The following is a 20,291-nucleotide window of genomic DNA, read 5'->3' as shown; positions in this document are numbered from 1 at the left end:
GAAGAGGGCAGCTGAGGCCGTAGGGATGAAATGCTTCCATCAAGTAAAAGAGGCAAGTGGCAGCGCCCACAGTCTTTATCTTAAAGCAGCCATGGTGCTCTAGGAGGCAAGCACACAATCTGAGTCATAAAGCTAGAGAACGAGAGAACATCCCACAGCCTTTCAGAACCCTCTGTGGAATGCCCTGCACCACAGGCAGCAGGCTTACATGCAGGGAGGAGGCCAGCAAAGGTGAGGGAGAAACTCAATGTAAAACTTGCAGGTGGATGGGAAGGGAAGACCAGGTCTTATTTCCTGAGCACTCTGTCTCCACTTGAGATTTGACATTTCTGTCTCCCTTCTGGTCAATAGAGTCCTCAGAGCATGGTAGGAAGGGGCTCCTCAATCTCCCAACCCCCAATTCCTATACCCGCCCCCCAACCCTTCCTTTTCTTCCTGCAGAGCTTCCCTGGAGCCATAAAAATAAAATAAAACACAAACACCCACAGTCCAGGAGGAGGGCGTCAGACAGATAATGGGCATTTTATATCTTTTTATGACACTCCCCATAGGCAGCTCGGCAATCACAGTGCAATAAAGGCAGGCATGCAGCTTGCATAGTTAAACAACTGCCGGGTAATTAGGCACAGCAAACACACCACTGGGGAGGCCTCAGGCCTGCTCTGGGATCTGCCTGCAGCCTGCCTGCCTGCTTACAAGCAAGTAAGTGCCAAGGCCAGGGCTACACCAAAAGAGTGGTCATGGTGCTAGAGACAGAGCACTAACAGCTCCTGTAGGCACACCAGAGCACATGCCTCTCAACACTCGCACATGCCTGTGCACACTCACAAGCATGCCTGCTCATACCTAGGAGTGCCACTCCTCTTTTCCACATAGGCAACCTAGGGTCTCAAGACTTTAAAGTCTTTGAAGAAATCACAGCAGGCAACAGCAGGAACTCGTATAGGAGGGCAGCTCTTGGGACACATGAACGAACAGACAGGGTTACATGGACCCTGTCTGTCTTTTGTAAACTTGGACAGTGAAAAACTTCATTAAACATAAATTAGTTGTAAAAAGGAAGGACAAGCAAACATAATAAATTAGCTGTTAAAAACACAGGCATGGCTGGGTAGTGGTAGTACAAGCCTTTAATCCCAGCACTTGGGAGGCAGAAGCAGATAGAGCTCTGAGTTCGAGGCCAGCGTAGTGTACAAAGAGTTCCAGGACATCCAGGGCTACACAGAGAACCCCTGTCTGGGAAAACCAAGGGCGGGAGGATGACACAGGCATGTACACACACACCTTTTACCGCTGTCCTCACCACCCCCACTTGCCTATAGCCCCACTCGTCTTTCCTTTCGCACCAGGACCTCTGCACAGGTGGAGACTGAGTTCAGATGTACTGACACATTTCTGAGTCCCTGTGGCTAGTGGATAACTACAAATACAGATGTCCCTGAACAGGCAGCACATAGGCCACCTGCTGCCCAAGGCTGAGGTTCAAGCAAGATACAAGTCCTCACAGAGCTGAGAGCACCAAGGCACTCAGTCCACACCCATACTGCCTGTTCCTGCTGCAGGGACCCTGCCTGTCAGTCCAGAGCTGGCTGTCAGGGAACTGGAGGCTAGCTAATGGGACAAAACCCCCTCTAAAATCCCACTAAAGATAGAGAAAGCCAAAGCCCCAACTCTAGGAGTTTTCTGGATCAGCTAAGCTACCACCCACCCCACTTGAAGAAGGCCATGAGTAATCACACAGCCACTGACTTTCCTGGCCACCACTTAGCATCTAATAAGACAGTCAACAGAAAGGATCAAAAACCAGAGGAAGGCCTGGCCTGCTCTTTGCATTTAGAGGACTGAGTGCTTTGTCTCTATCCTTCAAAGAATACAGGTGACAAAAAGCTTCTTCTAGTCCACATTTTCCTAGTATAGTCCAAACTAATGGCTCTCTGCCTCACTGAAAGCCTCTTCAAACTCTGATGGGTGTCATTTAGCCAAACTTCCATACCATGTTTGGCTCCGGCTCTTGACAGATTATCTGGTTATCTGTATCAGTTCCAAGGTACAGAGTAAAGTAGGAAAGGGAAGATAGAAGGCCTTCTCTGATCTGCTTTGTGCTGGCTAGTTTTATGTCAAGGCAGCATAAGCTAGTCACTGGAGAGGAGGGATCCTCAACTGAGAAAATGTCTCTATGAGATCAGGCTGTGGGCAAGCTTGTAGGGCATTTTCCTAATTAGTAATCAGTGGGGAGAGTCAAGTCTATTGTGGGTAGTATTCCTGGGCTCCTGGAGGTTCTGAATTCCATAAGAAAGCAGGCTGAGCAAGCCATAAGGAGCAAGACAGTAAGCAGCGCTCTTCCATGGTCTCTGCTTCAGCTTCTGTCTCCACGTTCTTGTCCTGTTTGAGTTCGTTCCTGCCCTGTCTCCCTTCAATAGTGAACAGTGCTATGAAAGTAAAAGCAAAATAAACCCTTTGCTCCCCAACTTCCTTTTGGTCATGGTGTTCCATCCCAGCAACAGTAACCCTAAGTAAGTCACTCTCTGTCTCTTTGCTGGAGCAAAAGGAGAAACTTATGATGGCATGAATATATTTACACTGGCAAGGGCAGAAGACACTATGAGAAGAAACTGTCCCATCCAACACCTTTATTCATTAGCTAAGGAAACCAAAGCCTCAAGAGCAAGTGACCCAACACCAGAGAAAAATGTCTTTATCTTTCTGCTTCCAGGTTTCACCCAGGCTTCTTTGTGTTGCACCATGCTGCCCTCTAGGGACAAGGGCCTCATCTGCCCATTGCCAATACCTGGAGCCAAACCACAAACCCTTGTGTGGGCATACACACAGATGTAGACATAGTGAGACATATTTCTCTAAACACAGACATACATGTATGGGCATACCTTCTTACACACAAAGAAAGCCATTAAACAGGTACCACTCTGAAGGGGCTGAACTGTGAGTCCGATCCCGACCCTTCCCCAAGCACTGATTTCCAATGACAGTCTAACTAGCTGCTATGTGGTGATCTCCAGCTTAAACCAGGCTAGACAGCAGTTGCCTTCAGGTGGCATCTGTTACTAGGCAAGAGATGAAAGGGAAACTATGGAAGGAAAGAGCCTGATTTTCCATCTCCCTGGTCATGTGGCCTTGGGCAGGCTTCTTAACCTAGATTTCTACTTCAGCACTATAAAGTAGGGACAAGCTCTTCCTTGCTGAGTAGCTGTGGAGACCCTGTATGCCATATGTTGAGCATCCAGCACTGACTCTGGCACCAATGGGCTCAGTGCATTAGTGCTCTATTATTATTGACAATGACAGACAGCTCAAGTCTGTTTTAGCAGGGTGACCTACAGGACAGTGTGACAGGTAAGAGACTGGACTGTGCCTCCTGAAGTTCTAGCCTTGACTTTTCTACAACCCCTCCCACTTCTCAGGATCCAGAGTAGCAGCAAAAACCAAACTCAAGGAGAGGGCACTGACTGACTAAGTGGAAGAGCACTGATCTCAGCTGATGCTCCCCTGTAGCCAAGTCCCACCTCTCCCCAACAGTCCTTCACTCTTCCACAGTATGGATGCCTGAGAGGCTGAGATTCCCCACGGGCCCCTAGCTCTGTAAAAGGCAGAGCATATTCAGTCTGGTCCCTTTCTTCATGTGGCTCTGTCTCTCACAGAGATGGACTAGGACTAGGGCATGTGAAATAACTAAGACAGATGGATTCAGAGTTATGCTATGCTCTGGTAACACCAAGGGTTAGAAAATCACAGTCTGTGTCAGAAAGGTCCTCAAATGACCAACCAGAACTCCCCCCCCCCCACCCCCGTGCTTCAGAACAAGCCCAGAATGGACTGAAAGACACAAAGAAAAGGTCTACTGTGGGACTACCCTCAGTGGACAGGACATAGACTAATAGACAGGAGGGACAGCCAGGCCCATAGGTAGGCCTGGTGTGACCTGCCACAGAGGACATTGCAAGAACGTCCACTGGGGTAAGGTCCACTGCAGAGGATGCTGTCCTAAGCTGTTTCCCTCTCCCACTCTCCCCTTGTGACCATACCCTTCAAAGACGCAGAATGAGAGGCCACTCAACAGCTGACATGACAGGGTGTGGTACCCTTCTGAGAGCTTTACAGACATGCTCAAATGACACCCCCCCCAACCATAATCCCCACACTGAGGAATGCTCTCTTTTCCCTAGCAGTCTCAAGCTGTCACCACTGATATATTTCAAAGCAGGTAGCTTCCTCCACACACTGCTATTCCTGGCCCACAGGTTCTCTCTCCCCATGTGGACATAAACACAGTGGTTTCTGAGAGCTACTGCCCTTGCTCATATGCTCTCTGTTTTCCTTGGTAAAAAGTGTACATGACAAGCCCACACCAGTAGTAGCTTAACTTCTGGAAATCACTGTTGTATGTCCTTGATCTGCCGGCGGTTTCACGCCCCCCACAGGACCCTTCCTGAAAAAAGTCCCTTGAAAACTTACTCATCTTCAGAACTCACCCCAGGAGCCTCTTTGCTAAAACCTTTCCGGACTTACCTTCCCACTACTTGGGAGCTTGTTTGGATATTCTAGCATGGGAGTGCAGCTGCTCTTACACTGTTGTCCTCCTCTATTCGGGGAAGGTTGTCCTCTTTGTCTGAGCATGCAACTTGAGGAGGGACACACATGGAGTGGCGAGGGAGGAAGGAGACACACACCTAACCGGCCAGACCAGCAGAATCAACCCTGGCGATCCATGGGGTGACAGATGTCGTTGCAGCCAGGTCGTCCTCACATCCTATCCTCCCACTACCTAACCACCAATAAAAACAACTCCTCCTTCCTTTGCTCTGGAGGCAGCAAGGCCGTTTAAGAGCATGGACTCTAGAGCACACGCCTACATTCTAGTGCCTGTTCCCCCACTCACCGCTGCTGCCTGTGGAAGGCATATGAGCGCTCGGTCTTCCACTTCCTCCTTTCCCTGTAGGGCAGATGAGGACCCAAGGAGCTTATACTAGCATTTAGAGCCACATCTGGCTTTGTTAATTATTTATTATCTCCATTTTATAAATAAGGAAACCAAAGTTCAGGGAAGGTTAAGTACCCTGTCTATAGGAAGGTGACAGAGTTGGCAAGTACCTAAATTGAATGTGACTCTATTCTACTGGTCAGCCAGGCCTGGGACAGCAGACTGCTCCTCCATGTACTCTGAGGGTGAGACAGTGCAAGGACAATGCTGGGTGCTCCTTTCCCAATATGAACCTGCTGGGGAGCTCCTCTCCACAGTGCCTGCAGGCAGACTTCCACTGCAGACCTAGGCTCTTATCTCTTTACTCTCTCTTCTTGGAGCCTGTTCAACTCTTCTGAGTGTACCAAGTACAGAGGAACACTATGTCCCTGCCTCATCCTCAGGTCAACTGTAAGACTAGGATTCTAAGTTTCTTATGTTGAGAGGATATCGAGGCACAACAAAGTTATGTGATTTCCCTAAAACTCCACATCTACCAATTATGGAACCAGAATTCTAGGCCACCCACTTTCCATTGGTCTAGGGAGGGACTGGCTCCAGCACACAAGGCTAGTTGGCAGTGAAATCATAGAGCCTGGCCTGGCACACCAGGCTCCAAAGCTCTTTCTAGCATAATGATCTCTGGCTTATGAGCTACACAAGTATATCCCTATGCACCAAATGAAGGGCAAGTCTCACAGAGACAGCCAGCATGACTTTCAAACCAACCCAAGTCCTCTCAATTTTGTCTGCATGGTGTACATCTCTACCACACATTCCATAAGCACTGTGCCTCAAGACCTGCAGGGAAAACAAGGTTTGAAATACGTTCACACTTCACTGAGATTCTGTATTCTGCCTGCCTTACAACTCTCCACTGCACACTGAAGTGTCCTTCCTAAACCACTGTCCTGATAGCTGCTACAATTTCATAGTAGAGAAGTGTCTTTTGCATGGAGTAACTGTCCAAAGGTCAACTGTAACAACACAAAGCATAGTTCCCTCAAGAACAGAGCCTAAGGCAAAGAGGACTCCAGTATGGCGGGGCTCCCTGCCCACCTGTCTAAGACACACACTTGACTCAGGATTTACCTCTTCCTGGTTGTTTGCCTGAAGGAAGATGCTTAATTTCTCTAAGACCATTTGCTTAGCAAAATATGACAGACACCTGTCTATGACAGCCCAACTCAGTATGGATTCAGTTAATAGTCACCAGTGCCTACTGTTAGAGTCAAGGACTGAGTATTGAAAACAGAGATGGCCACATACATACCTAAAGGACCTCATGGGCTAGAGGGAAACATAAATAAATGTGCAAGCAATAAGATACACTTTGTACAAAGTTCTAAGGGGAAGACACCTTAGATTCTTTTCTACTAGAGGGTGTGTGTGTGTGTGTGTGTGTGTGTGTGTGTGTGTGTGTGTGTGACATAAAAGAGCTGTGAAGGATGGACAGGAGTTTTCTAAATACACTAAAGGGAGAAAATAAAATGTCAGGCAGTAAAATAAGAAACAGAGAGATGAAACAATTATGTATATTTAAAATACAGCAAGAAGTTTGCTATGTTATGGGAAGGAAAGAAGTCTGGACATAGGGATACTGCAATGAGCTATATAACCCAGGACCTTGCTCCAGCGCTAGAGAGAAGGAATTGGCAAAGCTTCAATACCTATCCTCTTGGCTCCAGTGCTCTTCCTGTCAGAACAAGCACCTTGCGATCACAGTTTCCTGTGCCTTTGATTTAAGAGTTCCTCTCCTGGCCCTGACAGTAAGGCATTTCTGTCCCACAGATTATAACTCACTCTGGGCTATTATTCAGCTCCCCAGCCCTGGCCCTGCTGCAGTTAGTCCAAACATAATATCCTTCATGCATATATTATCTGTCTCCCTATTATCTGGAATCATTTCGGAATTAAATTTCAGTCCTGCAATATTGGCTTCAGGAGCGGCGCGCTTTATGGGCTAGTCAAAGGTTAGAATACCAATCAAAATAACAGTGCCGATGCAGCGAGACATTTTAATATTCCAAAACCCGGTAATTGTAAAAGGACATAATATTTTTTCCCTGATTACCCCAAAGGCAACACATGTTAACAAGGCGAGGGAAGGAGTGAAAGAAATTTCAGAGTTCAGACAGCTGTAAGACATATTTAAAGGAAAAGCCCAGGCTGGGCCCTACACCATGGGGGCAGGGAGGCGAGAAGAAAGGAGATATCCCCTATGGCTCTGGCAGCTGACACTAAACACAGTGCTGTCCCTCGCCTACTTCTGGACTAGACTTCAAGAGTTTACCCCGAGGTACACACCACGCAAGGAGTGGATCGAGAGGAAAAGAACTCACACACTGGAGTCCTGAGGCCTGGGTTCTAGTTTCCACTTGCAGGTCAGCAACCTGCAGGTGCACCCACAGCAGACCCCAGTCACTCTCCACAGCCCAGCTTCTGCCCAACAGATACCTGGGCTCCACTATGCCCTGACTCCCACCTGGTGCTGTGTATCCTGCACCCTGTGCTTAGTCAGCCTGCTCATCAAAGACCGGCAGAGGTCTTGGGTATCTGGGCCAGACAGCACACTGCCCATGGACAGTGAACTGCTTTTGGGTGGTGCCAAACACCTGGACCACAATCCCCACCTGGTTCTGACCACAGAGCTTAAGAATCTACCAGTAGTGCAAGCTTCCCTCTCAGAACACTGCAGGGCTTCTGGACAGTCACGTCTCTTCATTTTCACTAGAGGTTTGTTCTTGTTTTGTCCAAATTAGCTTCCATCAGTCCCAGTAGAAGGCTCCAAGGCTAGCGCCACTCAGCCACTCTTCTATAAACGGTCCAAAACAGCAACCTGATGAACAGACTTCTGGATCACTCCTGCCTGCTGGCTTCCCAGCTGGCTCAGCCACTCACTGAAGCTTCAGATCTGCATCACCAAGACCTGCTGACCTGCCAATGGCCCCCAGCAAAGAACTTCATTAAGGCCGGGAATTTATTCGTCCATAAGCCCTTAATTTATTACTGTACTGATTGGGACTCTGAATGCTCCAAGGTCAGGAAAAGTCACACTCAATCGTAGACTCCAATGCTCCCTTCAGCAGTTTCTCCTGCTATCCCCTCCCAGAGGTTGGGGGGTGGTGGCAGAATGTTTCTTGGAGAGACCCCAAAAGCTTTCTCTCCTCTTCCTCTCCACTCCTCCTAAAATAAACTTGCCCTAAGCTCTGCCTTCCAGAACACACAGAAAGCAGAGCAGGGCACGGGGTACAGGTGGCAATGGGACAGTAGAACTGCAGTCTTTACACCCTGACTGTTCAAATCTAGGCTGCCCCTATCCCCCAACTGCGGGGCAGGAGTAGAGAGCCAGCCTGCTTGCCTAACTCAGAATTCTCCTAAGGCTGCCTGCTTACTTTCCCACAAAGCCCACCCAGGTAGGCTGTGGTATGAGAGGGGATTCCTGATAGTTATGAGTATGTGTACACATAGCTGCATACACATGAAGTGTTTGTGTATGGGTAGGTATGCATTTATACATTCATTTGTACCTATGTCCCATGCACAAGCATTGAGTAAAACCCATTTTCTTTTTTTTTCTTTTTTTTTTTAAACCCATTTTCTGTATTCATCTACACTTATCTTTCTTGATGTATCTGAACCAACCTTTCTATGTCACAATTCCTTATTCAGAACAACATTCTTCCTATCCAGCCTTAGCTACTTCTGTGGCTGTACTTTAGAAACTGCAAATATCCTTGGGCTGGAGAGATGACTCAGCAGCTAGGAGCACTAGCTACTTTTCCAGAGGACCCAGGTTCAACTCCCAGGACCCACATGGCAGCTCACAAGTGTCCATAACTCCAGTTACAGGAGATCCAGAACCTTCACATAGACATACATGTAGGCAAAACACCAATGCATATAAAATGAAAATGAATTATAAAAATTACCAATATTCCATATTTTTAATCATTAAATCAAACATCCTACTTGTTTAAAAAGTCAGTCTAATGTAGCCTAGGCTAGCCTCAAACTTGCTATGAATTCAAGGGGTCAAAGATGACCTTCAACTCCTTACCCTCCTCACACTTGCTTTTTACATTGGTGCTAGGGATCTTCATGCTTGTGTGGCAAGTACTGAACCACCTCCCTAGTCCTTTGTTGTTTTTCTGAGATAGAATCTCACTCTATAGCCCAGGATAGCCTGGAACTCACAGTGATCCTCCTGCCTCAGCATCCAGAGAATATGTAGTTCTGGTCACCAGAGGCTACAGATAGAGCCAGCTGTGGTTAAGAAGAGGTAAGTGCTTGGCAGTGATAGTGCATGTTTTTAATCCCAGCACATGGGAGGCAAAGGCAGGTGGATCTCTGTAGTGAGGTAGTCCTTCTGTAGCACTGACCACGCCCATTGGGGGGTGGAGCGAATCTCGAGGCCAGCCTGGTCTACAGAGTGAGTTCCAGGACAGCCTCCAAAGCTACAGAGAAACCCTGTCTCAAAAGAAAACATAACAAACAGAGAGGACAGAGAGAGGGAGAGAGAGAAGGAGGGAGGGAGGGAGGAATATAATTGAGGTGAAATCTTCTGACACTATTTCCTGAGGGTTAGCACACAAAAACTGTGGTCCAGAGGGGCCAAAACTGGCAGGCAAATTTGGTGATAGTTAAGAGTCTCCTACATGTTACTGGTTTTGGTGGCACGGGAGCGGAGAACCGAAGGGGTCAGGAAGACCAGCTGAGACTTGGCACTGTGTAGCAAGGCTAGAGTCCTTGAAGAGAGGTCACTGGTGAAGGTACAGCCTCACCTGCAGTAGAGAGCCTAGTTTATTTGAGAAGCCAGAGCTGTGGGATGAACAAAGACAGGTGTGCAGTGGAGCCAGCCTGAGGCTACCAGGCTGTATGTACTCTGGATGATAGAGACAGAGGTGTGGCATTAACAAGGTACTCTAGAGTCCTGAAGATCCTGAATCCTGAATACAAACAACTGGATACAGAGCTAATTACACTATTGCAGTTTGGTCTTGCTTTTATTGTAACTGTGCCCTGGCTCTTCCTTCTAGAAATAAGAAAGGTGTAGCTTACTTTATATTTTACAGGAGCCCACACTTAAGGAGACTTTGGATTTTTAAATAAATTGAATATTTTATAGCCACTGCCTCCCCCCCCCCCCAGTCAGGGTTTTTCTGTATAGCCCTGGCTGTCCTGGAATTGGCTCTGTAGAGCAGGCTGGCCTCAAACTCAACAAGATCCACCTGCCTGTTTCCTGGGTGTTGGGATTAAAAGAGTGTGCTACCACTGCCCAGCAAAGTGACTGACTTTAAAGTATTTAAAAATTTTAAAGACTGTGACTTTTAAAAGACTTTCTTTTTTAAAGTTTATTTTTCACATTCTAATCCCAGTTCCCCCTCCCTCCTCTCCTCCCTCTCCCCTCACTTTTCCCTCACCCCACCTCCCATCTGCTCCTCAGAGAGGGTAAGGCCTCCCCTAGGAAGTCTGCTAAATCTGTCCCATCATCTTGTTGAGGCAGGACCAAGGCACCTCTCCACCCCCCCACACCCCTGTGCTTAGGCTGAGCAAGGTATCTGTCCATATGGAATGGGCTCCACTAAGTCAGTCTGTGCATTAGTGTTTGATCTTGGACCTCATATATTGCCCCAGCCACACCATTGTCTAGTTCGGTCATATGCAGGTTCGCCATTTGTCAGACTGGAGTCAGTGATCTCTCACTAGCTCGAGTCAGCTGATTCTGTGGGTTTCCCCATCATGGTCTTGACTCCTTTGTTCATATTATCGCTCTCCCCCTCAATTTGATTGTACTCCAGGAGTTCAGCTCAAAGGTTAGATGCATTGTTTTTCTGCACCTGCTTCCATCTACTTCTGGAAGAGGGTTCTGGCTTCTCTGGTGTTGTAGATTGCAGGCCTAGGTATCTTTTGTTTTATGTCTGGTATCCACTTATGAGTAAGTAAATAATATATTTATCTTTTCTGGGTCTGGGTTACCACACTCAGGATGGCTTTTAAAAGACCTTCTGTTATGATATTGATATAATACGAGACCTTGAGGGTGAACAAGAAAGGAAAGATTATTGTTCACTAAGTAATGAGTTTGGGTATCAAGCTGACAAGTTTTTGTCAACCTGAAACAAACTCAGACGTGTCTGGGAAAAGGGAATCTGAATTGAGAAAATGCCCCCATGTGGTTAGCCTGTAGGCAAGTCTGTGAGTCATTTTCTTCATTAAAGAAGAACATGGAGGGCCCACATCACTAGGGGCAGTACCATCCCTGGGCAGGTGGTCCTGGAGTGTATAAGAGAGCTGATGAACTAGCCAGGGGGAGCATGTCAGTAAGCAATGTGCTTCCATGGCCTCTGCTTCAGTTCCTGCCTACAGATTACTGCCTTGGCTTCCCTCAATGAATTGTGACTCAGGATATATGAGCCAAACAAACCTTTCCTCCCCGCAAGTTGCTTTTAATCATTGTCTTGGTCACTACTCTATTGCTGTGAAGAGACATAACCAAGGCAATGCTTTTTTGTTGTTGTTGCTTGGTTTTGGCTTTGGTTTTTTGAGACAGGGTTTCTCTGTGTAGCCTTGACTGTCTTGAAACTCACTCTGTAGACCAGGCTGGCCTCAAACTCACAGAGATCTGCCTGTCGCTGCCTCCCAATTAAAGGTATGTGCTACCACTGCCCAATCCAAGGTAATTCTTTTAAAAGAAAATTTTTATATGGGGGCTTGTTTGTATTTTCTGAGGTTTTAGTGCATCATCATTACGGTAGGTAGCATGATGGCAGGCAAGTGTGGTACTAGAGAAGTAGCTAAAAGCTGCATCCTGATCTGGAGGCTCAGAGAGAAGGGGAGAGGATGGGGGTGGGGAGACAGACTGACATCGAGCCTGGCTTGGGCTTTTGAAAACTCAAAGCACACCCTAGTGCCTAGTGACATACTTACTCCAATTAGGTCACATCTCCCAATCCTTCTCAAATAGTGCTACTTTCTGATGACTATTCCAATATGAGCCTTCAGAGGTCATTCTTATTCAAACCAACACAGACATGGTCTTCATCACAGCAACAGAAAGCAAACCCAGCCAGAAATCAGCTTGTCATCACCAAATCAGCAAGCCTGTGGACATGGATCTGCACCCACCTTTTCTTTTTTCTCCTGTCAGGATGCCTTGGTAGTCATTAACTCAATAAATGTGATTAAGTCTCTCTGTACTGTGAACCATCCAAAGATATGGGGTTAGAACACATATGTGTATGTGTGTGTAAGAGAGAGCATGCATGCATGCATATTCTCCTATCCCTTAGTAGCATCTCTAATCTCTTGGAAAGAGCTGGGAACAAAGCTTCAAGTCTTCTTTAAGTTGACAGCTCAATAAAAATCTAAGATCATTCAACAACATCCCAAATGTCAGCCAACAGTGGCTCTTACCACTCTGCTACATGGGAAGTAGGTGGAGGTAGGAGATGTCAAAACACGGCTGTTGAAAAGTTACTCTTTTCTGAGGCAGTTGATAGTTTCTGATGGAGAGGAGAGCTGAAAAGATATTACTCCATTTCTTCTCAGATTAGAGGCCTTAGGGAAAGCGGATGCTGAGTTCTTATCTAGTGACTCACACAGTCACACACCTGAAACACAATATAGCTGAGAGCTGGAGAGGAAGGGATTAGACCCCTTGTTTTTCCTCAAGCCTGCTTGGATTATCTCACAAGAAGAAAACATAAGGTGCACTGGGAATAGAGTCCTCAGTTTCCCTTTAAACCCACTCTTTTCTTCTGTATCATGGCACTCCAGCAGAGAACTGATTGAAGAGGCTCATGACGGCATGTAGCTCCAAGGTGACCCTAATGTTACCATATGGGTCAGCTGCTCTCCTGCCCTTCTGTCTAGGAACCTAAAGGCAGAGAGCTATCACACAACAAAAAGTCCAGTGAACTTCACAGAGTAATTGTTCATGGTCAGTGCCTGCCTCGCCTGGCCGGGCCTTCACATTGCATTTGCTGAGGCTGGCAAGCAGCTTCAGATGAGCTTTGACAGCTGGCACACTGTTTTCCTGGACAGCATGTCCATCTACACAGGCATGCCTAGCTCCACCCAAGAGGATCTCTATGAATCTAGTTCTCAATGAGGAGGTGGCCAGAAGGCATACACACTCTGAGACTAGCTGACCCCAGTCCAGCCACTGAGGACACAGGCAAGAAATCAGGCTCGGTCTCTGCTCCAGATGGACACACCTGGAAGTAAACAATCATTGACTTATTTCTAACTGAGCTAATTGATATCCCAAGTCCAGGGATTCTCACAGCAAGAGAAGCACAACAGAAATATGTCTGAACTGCATCTTCAAGGGGAGGGAATATGCCCAATTATGATGATGACAAGAGGCAAGAGGCACATTTCACAAAGTGAGACAGCCAGACCAAGGCTCAAAGGTAGGACAGCATAGCCTCCTCAGTCAAAGATGAGAAGTAGTGTCAGGGACTCAGCTATGTAAGTGATCACCAGGAGGTGGGGGACAGAGAGCAAAAAGAGTGCAAAGGATGCACACCAGGCAAAAGGAAAACAAAGTATGGGGAAAATCCACATCATCTTGGTGTGGAGCAAATACTCACAGAACTAGTTCCCCCACTCTTCTTCCATATCCATGTTTAGCTTTGGCCACACACACACCAAAAGCAGGCTGCTCTTTCTGCCTACAAGGCAGCCTCCTCCTGGCATACCCCTGCTTCCTTGGTTATCCATTCTAAGACCCCAATCTTCACAGTATCTAATATGACCTTGCAATAGCCTTTTTTTCCCTGTGCCTACAGGGAGCTTCCATCCTGACCCTGATATGCTTTCCCTTCTTCAAGATTCCTGAGAGTCACTAATTGGACTGGTTTATCAAATAGATCCCGAGGCTGCTCCAGAGCTATTTTTCTCCATCAGAATGACATGTGGGTATCATTCTACCAGTGGCCTGGGCCTTCTGGAACAGTAATCCCTCTAGAACAAGGAACCAAGAAGCCTACTCCTGAATCATTTCTTCTGCTTACCTAGGAAGCACAGCACATGTTAGGGAAGGCTGGTTTTCTGGGTGACTCATTCTCTATCAGGGAACTATCTTAGCTATACAGGGTACTTTAAAGCCCCCCCCCTTCCCCATGCAACCTCTCCAAGGTCGACAATGCTATATTAGTGCCAAGATCCCCCTTCATGCTCCAAGGGTTCTGGCTTCCATCTGCTCTCCTTCCTTACACCAACAAGGCTCTGCTAAGGTCAGGTGAGTGCAAAGCCAGTGTAGGTAAACCCCTCTTCCAAACTAGAGGTGCAGAGATCACACTCAGCGGTATATAAAGAAGACCAATGAGGACCATGTTTCTCCTAGTGACAACGTAGCTCAGCCCACAGATTCCAGGGAGAGGGGAGAACCCCTTCAAATGGGACTTTCTATGCATGTTTAGAAGATACCATTCAGATTCCACCCAGCAGCCTAACCTTCACACAGCTCCCCATTCCCAGAAATATCTACATTTCAGTGCATATTACCCAGGGAAGAGAAAGAAGGGATACTGAGGAAAGAAAACAAAAAGAAAGACACAAGAACTGGGGGAAGCTCAGATGGTACCTTTTTCAGATTAATCCACTGCTTGAAGTAATCCGCCACTGGCAAGCCTAAATAATGGCACTGGCCTGGGAGCCTACAAAAAAAAAAAAAAAAAAAAAAAAAAAAAAAAAAAAAAAAAAAAAAAAAGGAGAGAGAACAAGTTGGAAACATACACATCCCAAGTGAGGAGACATTACATAGAATAATGTCAACTGCTACTACTTCCTAATTCGTTAAATTCTATTCTTAACACCTTAAGGTTCCTACTCACATTTTCCCTCAGATTGATCCTGTTAGGTAGGTACTGTTGTATACTGTGGTCTTCCTACTTTTTTATTTTATATGCGTGAGTGTTTCGTTCAGATATATGTTTGTGCATCAAGTGTGTGCCTGGCACCGTCGGAGGTCAGATCCCTTGAACTGGAGTTACAGATGATGGTGAGCTGCCATATGAATGCTGGGAAATGAACCTTGGTTCTCTGCAAGAGCAACAAGTGCTGAGACATCTCTCTAGGCCCTGTTTGTTTGTTTGTTTGTTTGAGACAGGATCTCACTCTATAGTCCTGGCTGGCCTGGAACTCACTATGTAGACCAGGCTAGCTTCAAACTCAGAGATCTGTTTCTGCTTAGTGCTGAGATGAAAGGCATATGTCATCATATCCAGTTCCGTGTGTGTGTGTGTGTGTGTGTGTGTGTGTGTGTGTGTGTGTGTGTGTGCGCGCGTGCGTGCGTGCGTGCGTGTGTGTGTGTGTTAAACAGGGTCCCATGTAGCCCCCCTGACTCCAATTCCCAAATACTGGAATTAGAAACCTGTGCCACTACACTTTTAAGGCAGTGCTGGGGTCAAACCCAGTGCGTCAGGCATGCTAGGTAAGTATTCTACCAACAGAACTACATTCCCAGTCCTCCAAAAGGGCAGCAAGGGAAGAGCCTTCCCTTTTTAAAAACTGCTATCTCGGGTTTGTAACAGAAAACTGAGTAACACAGAGCCAAAGAAGCGAAAATGAGTCTTCAGAAATTATAGAAAACGTTGTCAGACGTGGTCCACATGCCTTCAATCCCAACACTCAGGAGGCAGAGACAAGTGTGTCTCTGAGTTCAAGGCCAACCTGGTCTACACAGTGAGTCCTAGGGCAGAAAAGAAATGAAATTACAGAGAACAAGACTTCCACGTCCCCTTCCCAGAACTTTCCTAAAATCCGTGAGCTCAGAAAGCTTCCTCCACCTGCTGCCCTTCTCCAGGCCACAGGCCTTGTGTGTCTTTCTCTGCATGGCTCCTAAGAAGACAATGCTTCATGAGTCAAGACTCTCTCAACTCATCACCCCTTTTCATGCTATCAGGTACCTGAGGTCACCTATGCCCTTTGATCCACTTCCTATCATTTGTGGTTAGCCTAAATTCTGAAAGCGTGTGTACCTCTTCTACATAGGGCTGATCTTTCATTTATTTTGTTTTCGAGGCAGGGTTTTTCTGTGTAACAGCTCAGGCTGCCCTGGAATTTGCTTTGTAGACCAGTCTGGCCTCAAACTCACAGAGATCCACCTTTTCCTTGCCTTTTCCTTGCAAGTTCTGGGATTAAAGGCATGTGCCACCACAAGCTAAATTTTTAGCTTAAAATAAAGGTATTAATGTCAAATGTTATGGAGTGGCCAAACAAGAAGAAAGGTGAGAAAACCCAATGAACTGCATAATATGGAGGTCCCAAGTGATCCTACCGTCAGTAGGCCAGGTGAGGAATGGCAGAGGGAAGAGCCACAGAGAGACAGGGGAATGGAGAACACAAGTACAGACTCCTTTTCTGAGGAACTCTGACTGTGAGAATCCAGTTGAAATGACAAGATCACCTCAGAAAGTTGAAGGGAAATCCAGCCTTCCCTTTCCCTTCATCATCCTTCAAGTTCTTGACAGATATTAACAGGAAGTGACCTCTGGATTCCAGGAAGTAAACTAAGGATTCACTTTTACAAGATGCATTATGTCTTTTGACATAATGTCATACGTCTTTTCTTTTGAGACAGAGGCTCTCTACATAGCCCTGGCTGTCCTTGAAATCACTCAGTAGATCAAGCTGGCCTTGAACTCACAGAGACCCAGCTGCCTCTGCCTCCCGAGTGCTGTGCCACCACATCTGGCTATGTCTTTTTTGAGAGGCAGTTCCTTTCAAACATAGGTGGCACAGCAACATTGCCTATAACTACCCAGCTTTCTGGATAATTTCTGGATGATGTTGAGAAAATGAAGGGGTATCCAAAGGCGGTATGCCCACACAGGGCCAAAGACCAAGGACTCGAGAACATCAAACAAGGCTTTTAAGGGTAAAAGGTGGTCTTAACAGCTAACGCCTGAGAAGCAAACTGTAATTGGACTGATTGAATCCTATTATTTCCCCTTTTTCTTTGATATTCCTTATCCTTTGTGTCTTAGAAAATGATTGCTAAGCTCACTGTTTCAGAAAAAAAAAAAAAAATCATATTGAGGTCTGGGTGTAAAGAGGCCACCAGAAGCAGGGGGAACAGAGAGGCCTAATGTCTTAGAGGCCTAATGTCTTATTTTCCTCTAGTCAACCTCTCAGCCGCCTCCTAATGACTTTAGTTGATATGTCAGGGGTCCTGTTGGTTCTGGCTAGCTCTGGGGAAGGGGGGAATTCCCTTTTCTGTGGGATTTTAATGGTACATGACAGCTATAGACAACACCTCCAGTTAGGAAGGATCTAGATCAGTGGGATACTGCCTGCTCCTCTCCACAGGAGCCACAGTGAGAACAGACCAGAAAGAAAGATCATCTAAACAGACATTCATATCTGAACATGGCTCATGTCTTAGTTAGGGTTTTTATTGCCTGAAGAGATAACATGAACATGGCAACTCTTATAAAGGAAAACATTTAATTAGTTTCAGAGGTTCAGAGAGCATGAGGTGGTTAGAATGGTTACCATCCCCTGCACAAATGAGGAAACAGATTCAGTGAAGAAAAAGGATTTGCTCAATCATGCAACAAGCCAAGAATAAGCCTAGACATGGACTCTAAGGCTTCTGAATACACGGGTGCCAACTGCACATATGCTCCTAGAGACCTTGACTCATCCCTGAGAAGGCAAAGCTTGGAACCTTGTAGGGGTGGGTAGGATGGTGGTTATTGTTCAAGGTCATATCTTTATTCAACAGTCTTAGGAACATAAGGTCACTGGGTACCAGTAGATACATGGTTCCACTAATCTGGCAAAGAAAAGGGCAAAGGCTCCTGGCACAAAGGGTCCAAATGCTGAGTTTCTACTAGATACTGACACCAAGGAAAAGAGCCACTGGCAGTGGGCCCTGAACTAGCCTGCGGGCATAAACGGGCAGGCAAGTTTATGGTGCCCAGGTCTCCATGCAGCTGTATTCACTGGGCACAAAGCTCCCCAACTGCCCAAACATCATCTGGTCATGCTTATTACTGTTGCCCAATGAAATTTTATGCACCGAGTCCACAGGTGTGATTTCCCCTTCTTTATGAGGGGTCGGAATGACATCACTGATGGCCAATAGAAAAGACCCAATTATGTCCAGGCCATAAAAAGGAATGGGATTTTTTTTTTTTTTTTTTTTTTTTTTTTTTTTACCCCACCAAATCAAAACTTCCTTCAGTTTCATGAATACAAGGGGCCCCTTTTAAGGACACCCTCCACCCCCACACGTGCACAACAGTCCTGCCTGTGGGATCACTCTTCAAATGTTGTGGGCCTAGAGCTAGAAAGAGCCCCTACCTTGGCATTTGTCACATGGCCTTGCTCTTATCACACTGGCCCTTCAAGTCACCAGAACAGAACCTCAAACCCTATCATCAGATGCTTGCCAGGCCCCTCACTTCTGGTTGGGGGATGTTAGAGAAGATGGGTTACTTCTTAAGTTTCCTGCTGACACTTTTAAATAACAAATCCAGAGCTTCTGCTTAGAAAGAAGAGACCAATATGGGAGGATAGGGCTGTAAGAAAATGTCTTTCCCCACAGACAACAAAGCAAAAGGAGCCCCACCTTTCCCACCCCAGCCCTCATTCAGGCCTACCACCTGCAACTGAGCCATTCTGGCTTGGCCCAGACAGACTTGATAGCAAACAGGTGTGGCTAGCTTGGCGCCAGCCAAAGCAGGGGAGTAGCTCATTAAGGGAGCCCCCCACACCCCACCCCTTGCTAATGGGTATGACCAAGGTAGAACCATTGTAAGCAGGAGCTCAGCTTTGAAGATTTGGTGAACAGAGCTTGGGGGAGTGCCACTAGGTCTGAGTTGGTGAGACTACAGAGGTTTGACAGACAGCCTGGTAGGCAGATACCAAAAGACAGGTCCAACAAGAGAGCAGGCACCTGTGCTGGAAGAAGTTTGGACGTTATTCCTTAAGGACTTTGCTCTCTTCAAATTTTAACCAATAAACCCATCTCGGGAGTGTGACTTTTTAGCAGACTCAAGACCTTGCAGAGGAGGGACCAGCAGGCTGGAGTTATCATCTACTCCATTCTGCCTCACAGGAAAAGCCATGGCACCTGGATCTCAGAATGACTTGGATTGGCAGTGCTGGTGGCCAACAGCACTGAAATGTGTACACATCACCCATCTGTAGAAACCACTGTGTTCCTGTGACATGTAGACAAGGAATGTCTCAAAGTCATCAGTGGACCATGAAGGCACAGAGGCCCAGCTTTGGAAAGGAATGGGTCAAGAGAAGCCAGAGCAAAGACCCTGCAAAGGGACACCTCTGAGGCACATGCAGCTTCCTCTATTTGCCCATTCCAACACAAACACTCAGAGTGTTGTCACCAGCTGTCCTACATTTCAGAACTGCCACAATTTTCTATGCTACCCCGTTAGTGAAGAGGCTGAGCCCCAGGAAGAATACCACAGTCTACATGATGTAAGTCTGCATTCAGCACGTGCCAGCCACACCAACTCGAGCAGCACTTAGCTGGGGACATGGCTCTTTGTCTCTCCTCCTTCCATTCCCCACCCAGAGGAGATAAACAGAGCTCGAGTGATGAACAGCCCGCCTTTCACGATCACTTTTCCTCAAGTTGAGGAGAGTGGCTAGTGATGGATGGGCTGGAATTTGGTTATCAGGAAGGGCTGTCAGCCAGAGGTGCCTATCTCCTCCCCCACTACGCAGGGCATCATTACACTGTGGCATAGAGGTAAAATATGACCAAGGGGAGGGAAGGAAGAAAGAGGGGAAGGCTGGGCTTACAGACGGAGCAAATTGAGCAACAATGAGAGCAGGCATGAGGCTGGAACGTTAGTTATCTGCCTGTGACACCTTTTATCTCTGCACAAATTGGTCCTTCCTCCCCCACTGCATCCTCTTATACAAACAGAGGCAGACACAATGTGTCACCACTGCAATAGCACAGCAATTTAACCCGAATTAGTAAGGGGGTCAAGCTAGGAAATAGGGGTTTCTCATTTCAACAGGTTCCTTGTCTCAACTCTGAACCACCACATTGTAAGTAGGAGGGTGGAGAAAACGCAGACTCATAATTGAATTCACTCACTTGGCTACTGTTGATGTATAAAAAATTAATGCTCAAACCTCCTACTTATCAAAGCTAGTTATTCTCCATCTCACTTGCATGATGTGCCATGTCAAAAGACAACCCTGGCTTGCCCCAACCAGGCCTAGCACTCAGGGTTAGGAAGAACAGGGAATAAGGAAAAGGCACCCTAGCCACAAAGTGAGGGCTAGAAGCCTATAGGACAGGCTGCAGGAGAGTGCTGGATGT

General features: G+C 46.8%; 1 protein-coding gene across 5 annotated transcripts in view; it reads right to left on the bottom strand.

Moving 5' to 3' along the window:
• Eri3 (ERI1 exoribonuclease family member 3) overlaps positions 1-20,291 on the bottom strand; it is a 123,875-nt gene that overhangs the window by 46,244 nt on the left and 57,340 nt on the right. For all 5 annotated transcript variants that reach the window (XM_051188584.1, XM_051188586.1, XM_051188582.1 and 2 more), the window contains one exon: positions 14,568-14,640. In XM_051188584.1, coding sequence (XP_051044541.1) covers positions 14,568-14,640 — 73 coding nt within the window. The remainder of the gene's footprint in view (positions 1-14,567; positions 14,641-20,291) is intronic.

This window comes from Phodopus roborovskii, unplaced genomic scaffold (genome assembly GCF_943737965.1).
Source record: "Phodopus roborovskii unplaced genomic scaffold, PHOROB, whole genome shotgun sequence".
Classification (NCBI taxonomy): domain Eukaryota; kingdom Metazoa; phylum Chordata; class Mammalia; order Rodentia; family Cricetidae; genus Phodopus; species Phodopus roborovskii.
This window is presented reverse-complemented; position numbering and strand designations above follow the sequence as displayed.